Source organism: Sarcophilus harrisii, chromosome 1 (assembly GCF_902635505.1).
Source record: "Sarcophilus harrisii chromosome 1, mSarHar1.11, whole genome shotgun sequence".
In the NCBI taxonomy this organism is placed as follows: domain Eukaryota; kingdom Metazoa; phylum Chordata; class Mammalia; order Dasyuromorphia; family Dasyuridae; genus Sarcophilus; species Sarcophilus harrisii.
This window is the reverse complement of record NC_045426.1, coordinates 610,640,940-610,665,888: the sequence shown is the minus strand read 5'-3', so window position 1 is coordinate 610,665,888 and position 24,949 is coordinate 610,640,940. Positions and strand designations below refer to the sequence as shown.

Below are 24,949 nucleotides of genomic sequence, written 5' to 3'. Positions count from 1 at the left end.
GATGGATGGGAAAATAATATCCTGCTGAAAAGCTCAGAGTATTGCCATTATATGGAACTTATCAGGACCCAGTTCACTAATCATGCTCTGTTCCATAAGGAATCATCTTTGAACACCATGGCCCAGTTTGTTTTCAGTGCCAGCACATATCATCACCTTAGTTTGTGAACAGCCTTTCCAACCTTTTTGCAAGCTCCCTGAGAGCAGGAAAGGGTTCTCCTTGTTTTCATATCTCCAGCACTTAACAAAGTATCTAGCACATAATCCATTTAATAAATCCTTTATTATTGACAACTTGAAAACAGAGCTTCCCAGAAAAACAAAAATTCAAGGGTCAAGCAAAATGTAGAAAGTGGGAAGAAATACTAAATAGATAATAATTGTTTCTTTCTTTTTTTTCCCCTTCCAAGTCCTTGAAGACCAACAAAATATCAGACTGATAAGAGAGTTGCTTCAGACTCTCTACACATCCTTATGTACCCTGGTCCAAAGGGTAGGCAAGTCTGTTCTGGTCGGGAACATTAACATGTGGGTGTACCGAATGGAGACCATTCTACATTGGCAGCAGCAGCTGAACAACATCCAAATCACCAGGGTGAGCAGGAAGGCTAAGTCGGGAAAGTGCATTGTAATTCCTACACACCAGTGCCTGAACACAGCTGGGGCTGAGGGTGGGGGCCACACTAGGGCATCAGAAGCCTCTAGTTATGGCAGGATCTCTATTGTTATGACTTCCTATGTTAACAGGACCCTCAACAAGAAAAAGAAAACGGTCAAAAACATTCTCTGATAGAGCAGCAGGCTAGGGAGGAAGAGCCAAGAAAACAGAAGTGGTGGGAGGGTGGGAGGCTAGCGAAGGGAAACGACAAGAGAAACATGAGAAAACTAAAATATCTCCCAAGTTTGTAATGACTGAAATCTTGAGAAAGCTTTAGGAAGGTCTCCTCTTTTCCCAATCCCTTTTCTAATGAACTTCGGACTATTAGCTTCAAGATACTGTCAATTCAAAAGAGCTAATATTCTATGGATTTTTTTTTTCCTGAAGTAAGGTTTGGGGCTGGTACTAACCTGCAAATTACAATTCTGTTTATTCATCATAAAAACAAAAGAACTTTTCAGAACAGATTTTGGACACAAATGTAGATCAGAGAGGGAACAGAGGAACTCACTTTACATCTATAAGTTCATTTTTTAAATTTTAAGACAAAACTTTGTCACAATATTTCTGAAACTTAATTTCTAAATCATTTGAAAGCTGAAAGAATAATTCTATGACCTACAAAGTCAATAAGAATGGAGATTATTCAGGTAATTTTAAAAAGCGTTTTGCTTAATTATCTGAATTTTTAGGAGTTATTTGGGGTTTTTATTAGTTTGGTGTGAATTGCCTTTTTGATTTTTTTCCCTTTCCCTTCTCATGCAAGTTGGGTTCTCTCCCCAGCATCCTCTGGAGCTTGGGAGCTCTTTGGGTATGGCAGCTGGGTGGAACTGTCAGGTTATTTTCAAAGCAGCCTAGGTGCATGCTTGAAGAAGCTAAAATTCCCTGTTGACATTATATCACCTGATAAGATTTACAAAATTTGTATATATGTGATCTTATGTGAACCTTATAACAACCTTGTGAGGTTCTTGGTATCATTATTTCCCTTTTACAGAAAAGGAAAATGAGGCTTATGGTTATCAACCCTTTACCTACTAAATGACCTTTGAGGTCCTTCCTAGCTTTAAATGTATACAATCATCATTAATATTAATAGTTCTAATTCATTAATAATAACAAAGGAAAGAGACTTGGTTTTGAAATAAGGCAATCTCATTTCAAATCTTAGCTCTATCACAAACAACCTGTGTGACCATAGGCAAATCCCTTAACCACTCTGGGCCTCAAATCCTTCTCTATAAAACAAGAGAGTTGGACTAGGTGATCTCTAAGCTCCCTTTCAGTTCTGGATTTGTGATCCTAACAATTGCATAGTTCTGTTAAATATTTGAAGGATTATGAAGCATCTTCCTTCCAACAACTCTCTGAGGTGGAGAATAAAAAAATTATCATTCCCATTTTACAGAAGAAGAAAAATAAGACTCAGAGGATTTGAATAACTTGCTCAGAATTAAACAACTCATACATCAGAGCTGAAAGTCTAACTCATATCAGTTCTTGACTTCAAGTCCTATTTTTCCACTATATCCATAGTGCCTGTGATTTAGTACCTGAACCCAAAGCTTTTAATACTACTTTATCATGCTTCCTCCTCATCATAATCCTTCCAGTACTTCACTTATCCCTCTGCAGCTCTAAAGTAAATCTCTTTGAGAGCAACATCGCAGTGACCCAGCTTCCATTCCCACCACCCCAAGCTCAAGAGGATGCTGAGAAGAGAGGGGAGTACTTCATTCTGGACCAGACTAGGAAAGTTAGGTTTATCATATGAGTGAGTGCCCATGCAAAGTAAGAATGCTTGGCCAGTGTTTCATTAGCATCCTTGGGTTTCCATTCTTTTTTGAACTCAACTCTTCCCCAATACACATGCGCGCGCACACACACACACACACACACACACACACCCTTTTATAGTCCAGTAAACTTTCAAATCAAATTCCATGGAGCCAAACTGAGATAAGCAATATTTAGAAATGATAAAGGAAAAGCTAGAATGATTGAAAGGGTTTGTTGCTTTTATTTTGGGGAAGAAAAAATCTGAGGCATTTAGGATGTATACAGTAAGGCCCCATACTTCCACAATCTGCCACAGGCAGAATTACATTGGGAGGGGGAGAAAAGGAGAGAGGCCAAGGAATGAGCCAGAATGGCTTCTAGCCAGTTACTGACTTGAAAAAGGAAAAGAATGGTTCTTGTTCCCTTGGTGCATGTTTATATTCAGCCAAAGATGATGAGCATGTGAGTTGTTAACTGTTGATAAGGAGGCAGGGCTCTTCAGGGGATTGAGGCAAAGATCTGGTGAAAAGGTCAAGTTTGAAAAGTTGAGAATACTCACTCTGCCTGCCTGCTATGCCCGACGCCTAACAGGAGCAAATGTCATAACTGGCCAGGAGGTTTTATCCAAAAAAAAAAAAAAAAAAGTAGATACTTTGAAACTCACTTAGAGATTAAAGAAAAAAATCCTTGGGCAGTTTTATGAGCTCATGCAATCCAATGCAGATGATAAATGAAAAAATGGATTTAGGCTCTTTCTGCAGGCTTACAAAACCCTTACTGTGGTAAACAACTAAATGTTTTTCTCTACAGACTGAGGGAAAACAGATCGTCCAGTCAATCTACAAACTTTGGTTAATGTCTTCTGTGTGCAGGGCACCAGACTAATCAAGAAGACCCAATTCTAAATATAGTCTCAATGTAATTAAAAGAGTTAGGAATGGAAGTTGAGTTAGGAAGCAGTGGGGTGTCGTGGAAAGAGCTCTGATATGAAGCCACAAAATCTCTATTCAAGCTTTGGTTCTACCACCAGTTAATTTCTATGTAACTTGGGCAAGTTATATCAACATCAGCATCAATACCAATATCATCACCATCTTTAAGCTAGTATTTACTCAGATTTACAACTTATTATTCCATATGATCCTTCACAAAAACCCTGGGAAATAGGTGCTATTAATATCTCTCTTTCAGAAATAAGGAAATTGAAATAGATGAAATGACTTGCTTAGGGTAGCACAGCCAACAAGTATCTTAAAGTAGGATTTGAATTAAGGTCTTCCTGATTCCAAGTCTAGCACTCTACCCATTGTGTCATTTGGATAGCCTATTTCTATAGGAAAAAAGGAAAAAAATTTAGCTGGAAATGTATTTATTTAGGTTTGTCTAGTTGCGATTTCATTGGTATAGAGGAGATCCCTGGTGCTCCTCTCCCCTCCCTGCCCCACTTTCTCACTACTAACACTTATATTCTAAGAAAATTGCCTACATTACTGAAAATTTGATGAAGTGACTTACCCATATTCCTTACAACAGCTATGTGTGAGAAAGGGTGGAGAAAAGGTGCACTTAAACCAATGCACTCCTGATTCTGAGGCCTATTCTTAATCCAGCACACCACACTGCCTCCTATGTATTCACATATTACTGTAATCAAAAAGCCTTGTGAGATAAGGTAGTGCACATCTTATTTCTGTTTTTCAGATGAGAAAAACTATATCTCACACTTAGCCAAGGTCACACAATTTTTGAATTATAGGGCAAGATACTGCACTAAGGGCACCTAATTCCCCTGCAAGTCCAAAAGACTAACTGTAAAACTACAAGGGGTGTGGCAGATTTTCTGACTCAACTATTCTTAGACAATAGATACTAAAAATTATAGACTCTAAAAATTGTATGGAATTCCCCAAATTCGAGGTACCCCTTTTAAGATGTTCTGAGACACCCTTTCCTTATCCCAGTGTGTGCTTCCTGAAATATGTAACACATCTCAACAACACAAAGGGCAAGTTTTATAAAATTGAGTAAAATGTCATAGTTACTAATCTGTTCAAGGTGGTCTGTACTATTCTCGATTGGCTTCCACAGCTGGGGCCAATTTAAGGGTTTAGAATGAAAAGAATATTTGATTCACTCTGTAAAATAAACCAGCTTGAGAATATAGGGTGGTTGGTAGTCAGGTGATGCCTTTATCTCTTAATTGGTTGGTTGGTTTTCCTTTCATCTCCGTGTAATTGAATCTTTCTTGGTTCCAGCCTGCTTTCAAAGGCCTCACCTTCACGGACCTGCCTTTGTGTTTACAACTGAACATCATGCAGAGGCTAACAGATGGAAGGGACCTTGTCAGCTTGGGCCAGGTGGCCCCAGATCTGCACCTGCTCAGTGAAGACCGGTTGCTATGGAAGAAACTCTGCCAATATCATTTCACAGAGCGACAGGTAACTAAACAACAGGTTTTCTTTTCCTTCATTTTCACATCCCTACCTCTACCTCATTGTAAAAAGGCAATAATAAGCTCTGTAATACTAACTTTACAGAGCTGCTGTGAGAAATTAAATTAGGATAAGTCTGTAAAGTTATTTTCAAACTTCACAGCACTAGAGAAATGGGGAAATATTATTATTACTTTTACATAGCATGATTTCCAATCCCCTGTTCCATCCTACTTGCCCTCCTTGCCCAAGATTCTTGGATCTTGTTTTTCAATGCCTTCCTTATTTCAAGCCAGCTAAAACTCAACATAATCTTGGAGGTGTAGCCTAAAAGAGGAAGTTTTCCAGTTTCTTTTTTGAGAGGAATTGGGTCACAAGGATGAGGTGGTATGGAAAAGTTGGAGAAAGTATTTCCAGAATATCTCAACCAATAATCCCAGGCTCCTACTTATCCCATTGTAAATACTTTAATTTTAGATTCGCAAGCGATTAATTTTGTCTGATAAGGGGCAACTGGATTGGAAGAAGATGTATTTTAAGCTTGTCCGATGTTACCCAAGGAAAGAACAATATGGAGACACCCTACAGCTCTGCAAACATTGCCACATCCTTTCTTGGAAGGTGCGTTAAAAAAGATCTTGACAGAAGCCTAGGAAAGTTCTGTCTTCTCACAGAAACTATGCAAATAATATTTTAGTCACATGTTTAACATAAAGCTAAGTCTTTTTTACTTTGGCAATAACCTGAAATGTAATAGTATGGAAATGAAATCACAGATAGGTGCTTTTTTAGCACAAATAAAGAATTCCCTGAAGTAGTCTCATGTATTTGAATTTGTACTGTTTGAAGTTATGATCATGCAAAAGTTCATCATTGCTTCGAACCCAGTATATAAGTGGTTGAATTCAAATAATGTAACCATTTCAGGGGATTCATTATACTCTATACAGCTCCTTACCATTGTATGCTAATGAGACCTTCTTTCCTTTTCCTTTTTATTTATGCTTTCTAACATATACATATACCTTTTTTTTCTTTTTCTTCCCTACCTTGTTTCTTTCTCCTTTTTCTTCCTTCCTTTTCTTTCTTTTTTCTTTTTTTTCTTCCTCCTTCCTTTTATTTTTTTTTTGTTTGTTTGTTTAGACCTGTAGTTTTATCATCATAGTAAATTACCAGGTATGGAAACTCCCTTCATCAATGGAGTTGTGCAACTCCTCTGTCATATGGGTTTGTGTTAGAGCCTAGATAGTCCCAGGAACTAAGATTCTAGTTTGGAATAAAAGACTTGTCAGAGGCACTAAAAGTTTAAGTGAGTTTCCTATGATTAGAGACCTGGGATTTATCCACTTGAACCTAGCTAGGTCTTCTTGGTTCTAAGACACATTATTAACTGGGCTTGCTGTTTTCCTTTGTAGTTCCTTGCTTTTCCAGGCCCATGTGGCTGGCACTGTCCATGGCATTCTCTAGAGAGGATTATTGCTCCTATATTTGTCAATGCTTTGCAATACTAAGAACAGATGAGATCTCTCTGGGAACTCAAACTAAACTTCTATGTTCTTTTTTCAGGGAACAGATCATCCATGTACAGCCAATAATCCAGAGAGCTGCTCTGTCTCTCTGTCGCCTCAGGACTTTATCAACTTGTTCAAGTTCTGAGCCCTCACGTGGGACAACCTTTGAGAATGTCCAGTTCTCATGGGATGCTTTGAATACCCAATATGGACACTTCCATTGTAAATAGTGTACATTTTTATGTTGTTTTGAAATTCCTGAGTTGAGTAACTGACAGAACCCTGGAGGAGCAAAATGAAATTGCTGACTGGCTATTTAGGAACATGGACTTCCTTAATAGACCTAGTGTGGAAGAACAGTCAGATTGTAAATAAACTTTTAAAAAAAATGATTAGCCAGCAAGGCTTTTAGCAGCATCAATGCTATATTTCAGAAGTCACATAGAATTTGCCTTACGTGCTCTGAAACCCCTATTTGATTTCCAAAGATTGGGAAAGCAGCAAAGTTGAATTCACAATAGAACAACCTTGACCTGTTTACAAGATGAAAATTTGGGAAGATACAGCATATTGAGATGAAAAAGTCAAAGTTTGGTTTTCTAGTTTGGCTTGTGGTTCTTTGTTGTTATTGTCATTAACTGTTATTGTCTTAAAGCAATGGAAAAACCCATGTAACAGATCTGAACGTTTCTTAAGCCTATATTGTATAAAAGGCCATATCCTTCAACGTGAAATATACCACACCATTTTCTACCTCTGATATCATAAAATGCTTTCTTTCAGCACACATCATACACAGCACATTCTCTAGTGCCCAGCTTCTTAAACTGGTTTGTGACCCTATATGGGGTCTTATAAATGAATGGGGAAGGTCATGAGATTATGATTTATTATCAATAAATGTTTGATTTGTATACCCATTTTATATATCTCTATACCCAAGATCACATAAAAATTTCTTGAGAGAAAAGGGGTCACAAGTGGAAAAAGTTTAAGAAGCCTTGCTCTAGTGCACATTGTAAATTTTCATTGTCTATTTTTAATCACTGTAAAAGTGACTAAAAGAAGAAAATATTGACCACAAAGTTTTTCTTATTTTGAGCTTACTTATCCAAAGGAGTAGTATAGTTTTTGGAGTTGCTTCCTGAATGGAAAACCTAAAATATTAGGTTTAAAATGCTTTTTTTTTTTCCCCATGCCACTCACTATGGAAAGAATAGCAGACAGAAATCCACCTCTACCGCCCAGTTGTAGAAACTGGAGGATTACTGATGAAAAAACGGAGGCTGAAAGAAATTAAAAGGGCCAAGTAATAACATGTGTCCAGGAAAAGAGTTATTCCTGTTTTTCTTCAGGGTATTTTTATGCTTCTTCCATCCCAAGCAGCTTCACAGAATAGCACAGTTCAATTGATGAGCTTAATCTGGAGGGGTTTTATGTTCCTGTGGCCTTACACAATATCCCAAATATCTGTGGGCTGATTCAGAAATTTTACCAGTTCCCTTGCTCTTGGAAGTCCATAATTTTGCCAATAAGTAAACATTTATCAAGTGCCTACTATGTGCCAGGCACTATGCTAAGTGCTGAGACTATAAAGAAAGACAAAAGCTAGACCCTGCTCTCAAGGAGTTTACAATTTAATGGGGGAGACAATATGCAAGCAACAAACAATATATACAAGATAAGTTGGAAATAAATAAAGAAAGGCACTAATGTTAAGAGGGATCATTAGGAAAAGTTGGAAAAGGGTAGAGAAAAATACTATATATCTTCATAACAAACACAGACTTCACATTCAATGTTTTTCAATGCTAGGACACAAGGGAATTTTTGAAAGGCAAACAAGTGGGTATACAGTGAAGAATGAGGAATCTCAAGACTTTATGATTTGTGGCTTTGGGATATATGTGCATGTTTTTACTTTTTGTGAAATCTTCCTTTTGACAATAATCTATTTGCCATTACATTTGTATTTTTGCAAATGCAAACACCATCTTGGGTGGCTTTGGTTTAAAAAATGGAGAAGAAAAATAGAAATAGTAGAATAGCAGTTTGGATTTGACATTTGTCTTACTGGGCAATGCCCTTTAAAGATAAAACATTAGTTGTAGTTGAGATATAAAGATAACTACAGAGCAATGGAGATTCTTCCTCTTTCTCCTTTCTCCTTAGTAATATATAAGCCAAGCACCACTGTGTTATAAAATGGTGTATGTGCATTTCCATCTACTATCTGACATTCATACCTAGACTCTTAAATTTCAATGCTGCCTTTAACTTTCTCAGGTTCCCTAAAAAAAATGATCTGCAGTGATTTTTACAAATTGGATGTGCATTTTTAGGCTGAAAGTATATCCTTTTCTTTCTTTCCCCATCTGTATAGTTTCTGCTTTGTCATATCTATGAAATGGATGAAATTCCCTGTCAATTTGCAAACATTGCAAATATACTCCAATGCATTGTTCCTATCAGCAATTGGATATCTCATAAAACCATAGAACTGATAGCAAGGAAGGACCTTATCGATTATTAAGCTTAACTTGTTCATTTTACAGAAGAATAAACTGAGGCCCAGAGAAAAATGGCTTGACCAAAATCACTTAGGTAATTAGGGATAGAGCTGATATTTGAACACACATCTTCTAATTGCAAATCCAATGTGCAATTTCCTTAGTCCATGCTATTTTAAAACCACCTCACCTCAAAAATCGTAGTATGGGCAAATTTATATGGCCAAATTTTAATGTGATTGAGAAGTCTGATATGTTTAAACCCACCAAGAAATCTCAGAATTGAATCTGAGATATTAGCCAAATTTTGGTGAAGGATCCCACTCTCTGGCTCATTTGGTCATCCTAGTGTGCAAAAGTGGGAAGTGGGAAAGTCAGGTAGTGAATTATAAAAGAAAAAAAAAATCAGGCAACTTTTTGTTGGGAAGGAAGCAGGCAAAAGAATGGTAGATTGTTGGTGTGGGGGAAGTAGTAAGTAAAGGGGCATTTTTTAAAAATCTCGTATTAGTATAGGAAATCAAGGGAAGAGGAGAAGCATGAGTACAAGAATTCAAAAATTCAGCTTGATCAAAAAGGTGTTAAATTACTCAATACTTGCAGCCCATATTCTGCAAGAATATAGAAGTAGATTTCAGCTCCCTTTGAGGAAGAACTTTCTAACAGTTAGAGCTATCAGTCTATTCTACTGAGGTAAATGAACCCCTTTTTCTATAAGGATTCACTCAGAAGCCAATGGCTTCTCATCAGAGGTGGATGTCAGGGGAAATTAAAGCTTTAGGTAAAAGTTATACTAAATGACTTCCAAGATCCCATCCTACTCTGAGATTCTGTGAGCTTACAATATTAATTTTTTTTATTTTTACAAATCCATCAAAGAGCAGCTTTAGCCAAAAAAAGTGTTGGAGACCTTCTGATCTAGCAGCTAGAAGCTTTTTATCAGAGTGGGAAATAAAGGAGGGAATGGTACACACCTCTGCCTCAGCTCCAGCCCTCTTCCCCACTCTGAAAACTGCATGAAACTGAATTTAATAGAGTCCTATACTCAACAGAGACTAACGGGAAATATCGCCATGTCCTAGACACTATGAGCCTATGAACAAATCTAGCACAGTGTGGTCAAATCCAAAGGTGTAAACAATATTAATAACTACCTCGCACAAGGACATTGTGAGGAAAGGACTTTGTAAGTCTTAAAGCATCAAATAAACGCAAGTTGTTTACAAGGTCACTTTTTCAAAACAGCTTTATATGGAAGATACTACAAGAGTTCTTGTCCTCACTTTGCAGTTGGTAAAACTGAGGTTCAGAAATGAAATGATTTGACCAGAACCTTGCTCTCTATTAAGAGGAGGAGCTGGGACTTCTAGAGTTGTTTGACTCCTAAGTCCATTGCTCCTTCTTTATTAGCTGGGCTGCTGCATGAATGAATACCTACCCTTGATGATGCTGGCACTTTATCTTTAGGAGATCTGTCTAGTGAGATATACTATAGCTTGGCAGGAGATTTTAAAATGAGCTAGACTCCAAACTTACCTTTCCATAGGAGAATTTCACAATACCATTCTGGCTTTAATTAGATATGGATTCCAGTAGAACATCCCTATACTCCATTTATATGGTAGGAAGAACTGGACAGATTCAGCACAAGGTAATAATCTTTCACCCAAACTAAGAAAGCTCCACTAGGCTTTCTTGCATCGGTTCCATTTGTCTGATGGGGATGCGTTTCCTATTGAGGTGGGTTGGCATTAAAGCTGATCTTTTCAATAGATATAGTTTACTGAGTAAAACCATCCTAAAATGAGGATGTTTTTGGTTTTTTGTTCCTCTTGCTCATGAAGTAACCCAGTGCTTATTATATCATTACTACAATTCTCAACTTTGTAGAGTTTCCAAGTACTCTATGTGTTAAAATTGTGTTTGTTTTTAACATGGGAAACTTTTGTGTTTAATTTGTCAAGGAAAGAGAGGATGATGATTTACAATGTTATAAATCATTTATTTAAAGGTAGATTTTGTTCAATAACATGTAATTTATAGCTGTTTCGGTATAACTATGCTTAGTATAAAATGTGCACCAGAATTTATATTTTTCTGCCAGGCTTTAGGGAGATGACATCTTTGCTTTGTGCAAAAGACCTCTTTTATGTGTGATTTTTTTTAATATACCACATCATTGATGTGTACCCTGTCTTCTGCTGTTGATTTCTCTTTTGGAGGATCTGCAACAGAGAACAAATCCTTCTACTCCAGCTTTTTGTCTAAAAAGACTGTTTTTAGATACTTCACAGAACTGTTCAAAATGCATAAGATTGGTCACTTTTCAATTTTGTTGTCTTTAACAAAAATTATCAGAAACACATTGGTAAACTTTCCATAGCTAACATTTTATTTTCTAAAATAAATTTGCATTTTATAGGAAAGGGAAAGAGAAACTAGGAATCTTTGGCTTCTTTCTTGCTACAAACACTTTCCGATATTTGTCACTCTTTCTTAATAAGGAGACTTAAGTAGTACAACCTCCTAAATGCTTTTATGTTTTGAACAGGTCTCTCTATCCTTACCCCCCAACATAATTTTCTGTAAAATAAAGCAATGCTTATTTTTCCCTTAATTCTTCCAATTAATTTGCAAAACCTGTGTTATAAGGCAGGCCAGCTTCTCAAGCTATGATTCCCAAGTGCATTTTTCTTCCCAAACTAACTATCTCAATTCATCAGTCCTTCTTTTCTTTCCAGATAGCTACTAGCTCTAAAATCCTAAGAACTTCACCCTAATTTTAAGACTCATGAATGGGCTACTTGCCACATCATCTTCTTTGATTAAAGAGAATTAACTTCTAGGAACTTATTTGTTCTCCCATCTCAGGCAGTGATCCATCTTCTTGAAAGTACTCATTTCAGTAGGTCCCTGAAAGTGTTAACTCGATTTGAAAACAGGAGTGAAGAATGGTTGTAGAAAGCTCTCAAAATCCAGTTTACACCTGAGACTGCCAATTTATGGATATTTTGCCTTTTTGGGGACTTTTAATCTTTAGACTTCCTTGGAATTTTATTTTCCCTCCCTCCTCTCCTCGCCCCACCACAGACACACAAGGTCCTGAGTGGCTTAGATGAGATCATGGTCCTTTTTGTCTATTTCCACTATGTGATATGTAAGTCTTCTAAAAGGAGGATTCAAATCATTCCTCTAAACTTGGGAATCCTTGAACAGAAAGCATTATTTTCCCCCAGAGTGCCAACCATCCTCCTTGAAAGGTAATGTTTCTTGCAGCACATGTTCTAAGCATAGACAGCTTTTCTCCGAAGCAAAGACAATGTAGAATGAGAAAACTTTTAGAGTTGAAAATTATAAATAGAAGTGTGAAGTTAGACCAACCATGGACGATGCCTTCTCCTTAATACTATTGTGTGAACTAAGTCTTTCTGTGTAAGTCATTTGCACACCTTCCTTGCATGTAGAACTGATTTTTATAGCTGTTTGGTACAAACAGTGGCATATTTTTGTAAAAAAATATTTTGACACTGAGCTACAATAAATTTGTTTTAAGGACAAGCTTGCTGTGTTTTTTGTGAACTTCAAATCAGGTTTTACATATGCTTAGGTTGGGGGTATGCTCTTTCTTTGGGTCAGGAAGGTTTCTGTTTCTTCTTCCATGAACCTGTTACCATTATTTGATTTATAATTCATCTGCAAATGAATAGTTAGAGGGAAGGCGTGTTCAGCTGTGCACAGATCTGGATCCAGAGACAAAATTAGTTTCCTTAGATCCAGTTAGATAGTAAGAAAATCAGAATTTGAATCTTAGTCCTTCAGCATTCTTTCCGCTTATTTTTGCAAAGAACCATGTCACCTCGTTAAATTAAAGGTTCTTAAAGCCTTTAAAGAGAATCAAAAAGGCGTTATGTCATATTGGAAAAAACATTGGTTCTAGAGTCAGATAATCTGAGTCAAGTTTCACTTCTGATGGTGACTACCTGTATAAGTTTGGGCCTCAATTTTATTATATGTAAAATGGGAGGGATGGCTCCTTCCCAAGTTCTAGACCAGGGTTACTAAGAATCTAAAGCACAGAAGAAAGAGAGGAAAAGGACTCTTGCTGGACTCCCTCACTGGGACTCCCACCTCTCCACAAGAATAGGCTCACACAGCTACATTTGAAAGGGACCTTAGAAATCTTTGGAGCCAACCCTCTCATTTGAGGATGAGGAAATGCAACCACAGAGAGACAAACTGACTTCCTGTGGTCACACAAGCAGTAAGAAGCAAAACAAAGATTCCATTCCTGCTCCCGGGACGACACAACCAAGGCTCTTTCCATTCTAAGATCAAATTAGGCTGTCACCTGTGGATGGTATAATTTGAAGAGTGTGCAAAGTCTATGTAGCCCAAAAATCAGTCAGTCTCTTTCCCTCTCTCTCTCCTTCCCTCCCTCCCTCCCTTCCTCCTTTCCTCCCTCTCTTCTTCCCTTTCCCTCTCTCCCCCTTTCTTCCTTTCTCCCTCCCTTTCTCCCTCTCTCCCTCCCTCTGTTCGTTTCTCCCTCCCTCTCCTTCTCCCTCTCTCTCTCCTTCTCCCTCTCTCTCCTTTCTTTTTCTCTCCTTTCTCTGTGTCTCTCTGTTTCTGTCTCTGTGTCTCTCTTTGTTTCTGTCTTGGTCTCTTGTTTCTCTTTTCTCTGCCTCTCCTCTCTCTATGACTCTGCCTTTCTCTCTCTTTCTCCCTCTCTCTCCCCCCACTCTTTCTCTCTCTTTCAGATATTTTACTCTAAGAAGTTATATCCCCGAAAATCCACCTTCCCTCTTGAAATGATACAAGAATTCAGAACCAGTCTGATCACAAAATCTTTATGGTTTAATTCAACTGCAGATGTCTAAAATTCAGAGAAGCTTGAAGGGGCATCAGAGAACTCCTGTGAGTCTATAACTGAGACTGTGAAGGATTATAATTTGCCCAAGAAATAGCAGGGCATTTCCTATCAAATGTCTATTTGGCAAATATTACCTCTAGTGGATAATCAGGGAAGTAGGTCAGAGCAATAGAATGGGGAGAGCACTGGGAAATAGTAGATGAACTAGGAGACTGGTAATAGCCAACTACATGCAAGTGTAAAAATTAACTGGTATCAGGAAATAGCTGTAAAATGAAGGGATACTTTAAATAATCTCTAATATCCATTTCAGTTCTATATCCTGTGTACCTATGATTTCATAAAATTCAATCAAATACATTAATAATATCAAATCATCAATCAAATTCAAATATACTAATCAATCAAATATATTAACAATATATCAAATATGTTAATATATTTAATCATATAGCAATAATCAAATTTAACTAAATATATTAATAATAATAGCAATAAAAATAGCAGGTGGGCAACATAGTGAATAAAGCAATGGGCCTGGAATCAGAAAGAGCTGAGTTTAAATCTAACCTCAGACACTAACTGTGTGACCCAGAACAAGCCACTTTACTTCTCTTTGCCTCAATTTCCTCATCTGTAAAATGGATATAATAATAATATAGATATCCCCAAAGACTGCTGAAAGAATCAAATGAGGTCATTTTGGTAAATCACTTCACACTATCATTAAACACATAGTAGAGACTTAATAAATGCTTATTTCCTTCCTTCCTAATAGTTAGCATTTATAGAATGCTTTAACATTTACAATTTCCCTTTAGACTCTGGTGATACAAAACAATGAAGAATATCCTAACCTTTAGGGAGTTCACATTCTAGCAGAGGAGACAATAGAGGAAATGACATCTATAAGTATATAGAGAACATAAGGTAACCTCAGGGGAAGAAGGCAGGAGCAACTGGAAGGAGAGTGTAAGGACCAAGAAAGGCCTCCTGCAAAGGCAGCACTCAGTCTGAGTGTTATAAGAATTCCAAGTGGTAAAAATGAGAAGTATAGACATTCTAGACAGAGAAAAAAGAGAAGGAGCATCACATCTGAAGCTGGAAAGGGAGAATGGTTTATGAAAAGTTTTAAATGACTAAGAAGAGAGTTCATTTTTGAAGTAAGACTTAACATAAAGGTACTGAAGTTTACTGAGTAGGAGAGAAATTAATACAAAATCACTGAAGTTAAGAGTGGAAAGCCTTCAATGGAGATCTAGTCCAACTTTTACATGAAAGTAATTTCCAAGGGGAGGAAACCTGCCACCTCTCCAGAATGCCCATTCCACTTTTAGACAGCTCTAATTGGTAGAAAATGTTTCCTGACATCAAGCCTAAATGTTATTTAGATACTCAGTTGCTCTTATTTCTACCCCCTGAGGCCAAACAGAAGAGACTTAACTCAACCTCCATATGACGACCCTTCAAATATATGTGTCCCCTGAGTTCCTTGATGAATGTCAAATTTGTGTTTTAGGAAAACTACATTGATGGCTATTAATTAAAACGAGATTGCACTATTCCAGGTAAGAAGGGATGATGAGGTCCTGCACCACAATAATTGCAGTCACAGGAGAGAAGATGAATATGAGAAAATGTACAAACTTGGCAGCTGGTGGGGTAAGAAGGGTGAGGGAGAGTCAGCAGTCAACCATGACACTTAAGTTGTGAGCCTGAGGGTTAGGAGAATTGTGTACTCCATGATAATAACAAAATTTGGATAATTTGGGGGAAATTCGGGGAGAAAAGATACAGTTTTGAACAACCTGACTTTAAGATGTCTGTGAGACATGCAGTTTAAGCTACCCAATAAGCCGCTAAAAATATCAATCTGGAAGTCAGCGGAGAAGTGAGGAATGAACAAATAAATCTGAGAATTGACTGCATGGAGATAACAGTTGAATCCAGGGAAACTGGTGAAATCACTAAGTAAAATAATATAGGGAAAAAAGAGAAGAAGGCCCAGAACAGAGCCTTGGGAAACACTCATAGTCATCATAGATATGACCTAGATGAAGATACAGCAAAGGAGACTGAGAGGAAAAGTCAGATAGGTAGGAAGAGAATTTTCAGTGTCATGAAAATACAGAAAAAAAGTATTAAGGAGAAAAGGATGAATAATAGTGTGAAAAGCTGCAAAAAGGTGAAGGATGAGGACTGAGAAGAGATCATTAGATTTGGCAATTAAGAGATCATCAGTAACTTTGGAGAGAGCAGTTTGGGTTGAAGGATGAGATCAGAAGTCAGACTGCAAAGATTAGAAGGGGAGGGGGTATAATTGAAGCCAGTGCTGGAAAGAGTGGCCAGAGAAGTTTTGTCATCAGGAGGGAGTCAAGTGAGTAAAAAAAACAGAAAGGGCAAGGTTAAAGATGATGATTTGTTTGTTAACTATGGACAGACATCCCAAAAACTACAGAGGTAGGGAGAATTCCCAGCTTCATCAGAGCTTAGAGAGATCTCAGAATCCATTCATTTTAATCAGTACCTAAGCAGGGATCCCTTCTATAATATCTTTGACAGGGGGCTATCAAGCTTTTCCTTGAAGACTTTTAAGGAAGAGGAAAGCTCCTGAGACAATCTATCCTATTTTGAACTCAGTCATTAGAAAGTTTTCCCTATATGGAACTGAAATCTGCCTTTCTGTAGCTTCCACTCATTGCTCTTAATTAAACTCCTCTTCTATTGTTGAGTCTTCTTCCCCTTCTTCTGGTCTCTTCTCCAGGCAAAACATACTTCAGTCCTTCAAATGATCCTATGGCATGGTCTCCAATCCATCCTCTTCCATGTCCTTTTTAGGTCTAAAGGACATTAGAAAGCAAAATTCATAATATAGTGGAATAAAAAAGGTGTTTGAACATATCAATATCCTTTTCTAGATCTATAGGATGTCAGAGCCAGAAGGGACTTAGGAAGCACCATGGATGATTACTCATTTTAAAGATAGGAAACCAAGTCCCAGAGAAAGTCATCTATCCAAGGTCCTGCAGCCAATCAGTAGCAAAATTCAATTATCACCTCCCAAATCAATGCTTCTACCACTATACTACACTGCTTCATGTTCTTTTTTAATCCTTTTTTTCTCCATTGGCTTTAAGGAGGTAAAGCACATTACTTGATATAATCAGAAGAGTTCTGCCCTGCTCCAACTTATCAGTATCCTTCCTTTTAAATAATTTTTGGGTTTTTTTATTTATGAAATAAAATAAGCATTTCATAATATAGTGGAATAAAAAAGGTGATTGAACATATCAATATCCTTCCTAAAATGTCAAGCCCAGAACTGAACATAATACTATAAATGTTACCTGATCAGGGCCAAGTCCAAAGGGACTCATTCTTTCATTTGAAGAAAAGGAGTTTAAATCCAAACACATATTTTCAAATCCTTTACCAGGGTTAAAAGCAAGGGTTACCTGAAATAATCAGATTTCATAATTGTAGCTGACATTTATATAGTCCTTCACTATTATAAGAGTATTCACAGAATGAAGCAGCATGCTCTTTTCACAATCTTGGAGGTTCTGGTGCAATTAGTTCTTATTTCTGAGCTAGAAGCCAAGGATTAGGATTTGAAGGCCAAAAATCTCACTACCACCACCCCCTAACATACATTCAGTATTTCTGGAAAGAAATGATTTCTAGAAAATTGTACATTTTAAATCTTGGGTAGGTTGTAGACACAAGGTCATTAAGATACCAATTAGAGGGTCAGGTAGCCTTTTACAAACTAATCAGTAAATTAGTTTGTAATTTTGTAATTACAAACATTTGTAATTACAAAAATTTGTAAGTTTGTAATTTTGTAATTACAACATTTGTAATTACAAAAATTTGTAAGTTTCTGGCCCCAGCTTTCTCCTAATGCCATCCAGATAGTTCCTGGAAAATGTAAAGTACAGCAGAAGTCTTCAGAAGAAAAACAAAACAAAATAAAACTTTAAGACTAAACATTAACCAAGAACAAAGAAAACAAAGAAAAGAAAATCCAGAAGTAGACTGGTATCCAATAACTGCATGAGATCTTTGGCCAAGGATCACATTCTTGAAAGTATACTTGGCAGAAACATCAAAATACATATTCTTAACCATCCTGAGAATTTGTACCTGCCTCTCTATTATTTCTCTACTCTTATTCTTTTTTATTTTGTTTTCCAAACAGCTCCTACTTTTTTTTTCTAGATCTATAGGATGTCAGAGCCAGAAGGGACTTAGAAAACACCATGGATAATTCCTCATTTTAAAGATAGGAAACCAAGTCCCAGAGAGAGAAAGTTATCTATCCAAGGTCCTGCAGCCAATCAGTAGCAAAATTCAATTATCACCTCCCAAATCAATGCTTCTACCACTGTACTACACTGTTTCATGTTCTTTTTTAATCTTTTTTTTTCTCCATTGACTTTAAGAAGGTAAAGCACATTACTTGATATAATGGGAAGAGTTCTGCCCTGGTCATCAGGAGAACTGAATTCCTATAACTTAGTGCCAGCTCCTTGTACAGTGCCTTGTGGATAATAGGGATAAAGACCAGACCTATAGTTTTATTGGTATAGGGAGCGTCCAGATGAGGAATCTCCTTCTATCAATGCAACTTGACACCTCCTCTTCATCTTATACAGTTGCTTTGGGCACTGAGAAGCTAAGTAACTAACCCATGGTCACACAATCAGTATGTATCAAAGGAAGAATTTGAACCCAGATCTTTAGGTTCTCTATCCACTGCACTTAACATATTTTTTTTTTTTTTTTGCTGAGGCAATTGGGGTTAAGTGACTTGCCCAGGGTCACACAGTTAGGAAGTATGAAATGTTAAGTGTCTGAGGCCAAATTTGAACTCAGGTCCTCCTGACTTCAGGGCTAGTGCTCTATCCACTTTGCCACCCAGTTGCCTCACTTAATAAATTTCTAATTAAATTGAATAGAATCCTAACTTTGCCACCTACTACCTATGTGACCTTAAACTATCTAAACCTTTGTTTTCTCATCTACAAAATAGGGAGGATTGCTCCATTGCTCTCAGATGAAAGTACTTGGTCAACTTTAAAGAGTTATAAAAATGTAAGTTATGAAAAAAGTGTAAACTCAAAATCCATGACCCCCAAAATTATAATCTAAAATCTTTCCATTCATGTTTTAAACTATTGCCCCCATACTTAATACAAGCATAAAATGTTTTTCCCCAGATGATGTTCACTTAAACCTTCTGGCTGTCTACCCTTTGTCCTACAGGTGAAGATATTTTTATAAATCAAAAGAAGAGATATGATGAGGCAGCTGGGTGTCATGGAAAGGGTTAGGGACTAAAAGTCCTGCATTCTGTTTCCAGTTCTGCCACCAGCTAGTTAAGTGACTTTGAGAAAGTCTTTCTGTCTCTGTTTGTCTGTCTGTCTCTGTGTCTTTCTCCATCTGTCTCTTTCTCTCTGTGTCTCTCATTTTCTGTGTCTATGTGACTCTGTCTCTCTATGTATCTCCCTCCCTCCCTTCACCCTTCCCTGCTTCCCTTCTTTCCTTTCTTCTTTTTCTCTCAATCTCAATTTCTTCTTCTATCCACAAAGGGGTTAAATTACAAGATCTCTAAGTTCTCTTCCAGCTCTTATATTCTATAATTTCAGGAAGGAAGCTGTGTTATTGAGAGACAATGGGACACAATAAACAGAGATCTGGTCTTGATGTAAGGAGGAACTATGTTTAAGTCTATCATATACTAGCTATACATATGGTCCTGAGCAAATCATAGGGTTATAAAATCTAAGAAGGACATTAGAGGTCATTGAATCTAACTCTTCTAATTTTACAGATTAGGAAACTGAGTAATACCAGTTAAGTGACTTTCCCAAAGTTATATAACTAGTCAATGTCAGAATGAGATTTCAACTCAGCTTTTTTCTGATTCCAGGTTCTTAATTCTTACACTACATAACTTCTTAATCCCCTCCTCACTCCCAACCTCTCTGAAAGTAAGTAATAACTAAATAGACAGAAATATATAGATGCACTCACACATTACAGAAGGCCAAGGAACCAGTTTTAAAACTAAAATATGAAGAAAAACTAGTCTAACTCTTCATGGAGGAAAAAATGAGCATTTAATGAAACAGGGTTTTAATGTATTCCTGATAAAAAGACCAGAGCTAAAGAGGAAATTTTACATTCAAACATAAGTCAAGAGAAGCATAAAAAAGATAAACATGAATGAGCAGTCATAAGAAACTCAAAATTAAACTGTCTACATTCCTATGTGTGAATATGATACATACTCCTAAGAACTTTATAACTATCAGAGTAATTAGAAGGACTCTACATAGACAGAGGACATGAGTGCGAGTTGATTATTTCAAGATGATCTCAAAAATGAATGGGCAAAAAAGAGGAATGTACTGCAGAAGAAAAAAGGGAGAGGCAGTGGGGAAAATTTTCTCTCACATAAAAAGAGGGGCATAGGAAGAGTATTTATAGTGGAAAGGGCGATAGGGGTGGTAAGCAATGTTTGAACCTCATTTTCATCAGAAATGATCCAAAGAGAGAAGAAGATGAATACATACTCAATTGGGTATAGAAATCTATCTTACTCAATAGGAAAATAGAAGGGGAATGGTATACAATAAGAGATGTGGGGAGGGTGAATTAAGAGAGCCAGTGATCAGCAGCAAAACAGACTTTGAGGAGGGGCAGGATAAAAAGAGAGACTGAAGGACAAATAAAAGAAAATAGGATAGAGGGAAAAATACAGACCAAGGAATGCTTGGATATTCCAGAAGACCTCAGACACTGAGACAAATTCCAGAAGGAGGTAGCAGCAGAAGCATAGTTTTGAAGTTCAGAAGTCAGGAACAAGACCGAGAGGAAAAAAGCTGTTTACTTTTTAAAAAGTATTTTCCTTCTGCCTCAATGAATGCATAATGAAAAAGGAAACTATTAATCACTTATTATGTGTCAAGCACTATGTAGAACTGGTGATATAAATACAAAAGTGAAATACTTCCTGACCCCAAGACAGGAAATTCTAATAAAGGAAGGAAAAAATAAAATTTTATATATATGCATAAATACATATACATATGTATATATATACACATATGCATATATATATTGTATGTGTGTGTATTTTATAGGAGAATAGTGACCAAAAATGGGGTTTTGGAAAAGCACAGGGACAATGAATAATGGCAAAGAGAAGTAGATAGATAATTCTCTTCCTTTTCCAACTGATTCTTCACCTAACTGACTAAGTGATATTTCTAAAGCACAAGGTTGACTGTCATTTCCCTGCTCAAAAATTGTCAGTGATTCCCTACTGCCTCTAGGATCAAAAACAGAAATGTTTTTGGCTTTTAAAGACTCTCAGAATCTGGCCACAGCTTACCTTTCCAGACTTATTACACATTACTACAGTTTGAGGTCAGGCCAAATTAGGCTACTGGCTGACCTTCAAACACAACATTCCATCTCCCATGTCCAACCATGCTTTTATACAAGCTGCTAGAATGTACTCCATCCTGGAATCACAAGTTTCCTCCAAAGCTCCGCACAAATAGCAACTCCCACATGGGAACTTTCTTGATTCTCCCAAGCTGCTAAAGGATTCCTCACACAGAGACAATCCAAAATCACCTTATATCTACTTTGCATATATCATGACAAATAGTGTTTCCTAATGGATAAATAGAATTTGACAGCTGTGCACCAAGAGGATTGGAGAAGGGGGAAGGATTAGAAATAGGGAAACCAATTAGGAAGCTACTGCAATAGTCCAGGTAATAGATAATGAAGGCCTAAATGGATGGAGGAAGAGGAGAGAAGAGTGAAAATTCAGAGATGATTCCAAGGTTTCAAATTTGGATAACTGGAAGGGTACTGTTACTCCTGACAAAAACAGAGAAAATATAAAGAATATCAATACCTAGTGCTGTGCCTGGTTGTCACTCAATAAGCACTTATTATACGCCAGGCACAGTACTAATTGTTGGGGATACAAAAAAGGTAAACTTTTAATCTAGCAGGAAACATTAAGTACCTACCACATGTAAAGCACACTGGGGACCTTTCCACCTGACTTGCTGCTGAAACCTTCCCTCTGTGTGCTTTCCCCCCATTAGAATCTGAGCTTCTAATTTGGAACTATGCCCAAAGGGTATAAAACTGTGGAAAAGGACCTGCATGTGCAAAAATGTTTGTAGCAGCCCTTTTGTAGCAGCAAAAAAATGGAAATTGAGTGGACTCTCATCAGTTAGAGAATGGCTGAATAAGTTATGGTGTATAAATATTATGGAATATTATTGTTCTATAAGAAACGATCAGCAGGATGATTACAGAGAGTCCCAGAGAGACTTAGGTGAACTGATGCTAAGTGACCAGAATCAAGAAAACATTATACATGGCAATAGCAAAATTATTTGATGATCAATTCTGATAGACATGGTTCTTTTCAACAGTAAGGTGATTCAGACTAGTTCCAATGATCTTGTGATGGAGAGAGCCATCTTCACCCAGAGAGAGGACTGTGGGAACTGAGTGTGAATCACAACATGGTGCTTTCATTTTTGTTGTTGTTTACGTGCATGTTTTCTCATTTTTTTCCTTTTTGATCTGATTTTTCTTATGCAGCATGATAACTGTGGAAATATGTATAGAAGAATTGCACATGTTTAACACATATTGGATTACTTGTTTCTGGAGGAGGGAGTGGGAGAAGGAAGTGGAACAAAATTTGGAACACAAGGTTTTGCAAGGATGAATATTGAAAATGATATATGCATATATTTTGAAAATAAAAAGCTTTAATTTTTTTTAAATGCAAAAACAAACCTCAGTCCCTGCTCTTCAGTGCAATGGCACTTGGCAATTGCCTAATAAATGCTTTCTGACTGATTTATTAATAATAGGTGATTAATAAATATTAAATGGATGATTGAGCTATTGAACTAGGGTTCAACTTAATCATATTTTTCAAGCAAAAAGGTTTTTTATTTTGGTCTGTGATAGTCTCATGACAGTTAAGATGAATGCAATGCCAATGAGTAATTGAAAAAGAATATTGAGTTGTTCTTTCTCATGGCCCTGACATTTGCAGAATGGCAATGGATTATACATAAAATGAGGTTTTGTTTTCATTCTTCTCATGCATAAAGACACAGTTCTAATTGTGTTGAGATTTGCCAGTCTTTCTCATTGTGATGTATTGCAAAGTACAGTGGTAAACACATATGCATTTTTTGCTTCAAAAGGTTAAAAAGAGGTAGAAGAGAATACCCTCTTTTCTCACAGAGCATAAAACTTCAGATTTAGGATCCTAGATCTCAAAAGGATACACATGAGGAAATTGTGAGCTATGGCATTCTCTTAATCTATCAGTTTGATAACTCTTTCAAGAAAAAAGAAGTGAGAGTGAAGTGAACAGAGTCAAGAGAACATTGTAAAAAAGTAATAGCAACATTATGTGATAATCAATTGTGATTAGTTTCCTCGATTGTAAAATGGGGACATAGTAGTACCTACTTTGCATAAGGTTGTGAATCTGAAATGAGATATTTGCTTTTTTTAAAAGTACTTAGCATAGTTCCTGACACACACTAGGTATTATATAAATATTTATTCCTTGCCCCTCTTCCTTAATATTCCAGGAATAGAAATTAAGCTCACAGAATATATATAGTCTATATACTCCATTTTCTACTCTTTTTGAAAATAGGAATATTTGCCTTTGTCTAGGCCCTCTACCTCTCCTGGAAGTTCTCCAGGACTTTTCAACTGTCACTCAGTGATCACATGATAGTTCTTTCAGTTGCCACAGTTCATTTGTGCTCAGTGACTTGAACAAATCAAGAGCATTTAGGTTCTCTCTGTTTTATTACTTATATTTGCTATCATATCCCTATTACTCATTTTTTGTTCTTCCTTTTCCAGTTAAGATCATTTTCCTTGGCAGAAAAATTAAATGAAAATGAAAATGAAAATGGAGCACTCTTACTTTTTCTTCTATTATCATCACCTCATTCACATCCAAACAGTAGTGCTGTCTCTTCTCTGAAACTCCTTTTCCCTTCAATAAAACTAAATAAATAGATTTTTATTTTTGTCCTTAGCTTCTTTCACCAGCCTCAATTCATTCCCACCTTTAGCATTCTTGACACTATTTTTTCAAGACCCTTCTCCTCTTCTGTAGTCATCCTTTGTTAGCTGTTAATGGGCCAGAACTTGAAAGAAGGTACTAAGTGGAATTGAGGAGACAATGGTTAAATCTAATTTAGCATTGATTTAATCTTACAACAAATAATGGTTTCCTAGTGATACAATGATACAATATCAGTGTGGAGCATATAAGCTAGGTGCCTTAGCCAGGATAGAGATTCAGAGAGAAGGCAAAGGACTGGTGGCAGGAGCTTAAGCTCTCAGAACCAAGGAGAGAGATAGGCGTCTAAGAAAGCTAACTGGGCCCCAGGAAAGGAGACAAGACATTAAAACAGATAATAAAGGATTTGGACTTTAACATCTGGCTACTCATGTGGTGATTACTGAACAAAGGCTGCTCCCAGAAACCCCAAGAAAATCCAACAAGAGAGCATTATATTTTAGAGAGAACACTACAGTTAGCTGCCTTCATTTTGATCTTCCAAATATATCTTCCTTTGAAAAAAATCTAAGCAAGGTAATGAGTTCTCTACATCCACGTTAGTTTCTTTAAACAATTCCTGTTTTTCCTCAATTGGAATTGTTTCCTTTTTTGTCTTCAGAATTTTGTTTTTCAGTTTTCTATTCTTCCTGGGTTGAGTCTAGGTATCCTTCTAAACCCTTTGAAATCTGTTCTCCCAAAATTTATATTGTATGGGAGACTTATATCTGTTTTGTTGTTCAGTTGTTTTTACTTATATTTGACTCCACCACTCCATTTGAGGTTTTCTTGGCAAAGATTCTGAAATGGTTTGCCCTTTCCTTCTCCAGATCATTTTGCAGATGAGGAAACTTGAGGTAAACAGAGTTAAGTAACTTTCCCAGGGTTCACACAGCTAATATGTATGTAAAGTCAAATTTGAATTCAGAAAGAAGAGTTTCTATGTCTGTAGGTTTGACACTGTATTCACTGTGCTAGCTGGGTACCTGATTTGCAGCTTTCCTCTTCACAAATTCTAAGAGATAATCAAGCTTGTTTTCCACTTCCC

General features: G+C 36.9%; 2 protein-coding genes across 2 annotated transcripts in view; one reads left to right on the top strand and one right to left on the bottom strand.

The window, feature by feature from the left end:
• FBXO32 (F-box protein 32) overlaps nt 1-12,445 on the top strand; it is a 41,989-nt gene extending 29,544 nt beyond the window's left edge. Inside the window, exons 6-9 of the mRNA XM_003760359.4 lie at nt 411-595; nt 4,693-4,875; nt 5,347-5,490; nt 6,436-12,445. Coding sequence (XP_003760407.1) covers nt 411-595; nt 4,693-4,875; nt 5,347-5,490; nt 6,436-6,525 — 602 coding nt within the window. The 3' untranslated portion in view covers nt 6,526-12,445. The remainder of the gene's footprint in view (nt 1-410; nt 596-4,692; nt 4,876-5,346; nt 5,491-6,435) is intronic.
• WDYHV1 (WDYHV motif containing 1) overlaps nt 1-24,949 on the bottom strand; it is a 119,825-nt gene that overhangs the window by 1,798 nt on the left and 93,078 nt on the right. The window lies entirely within an intron of this gene.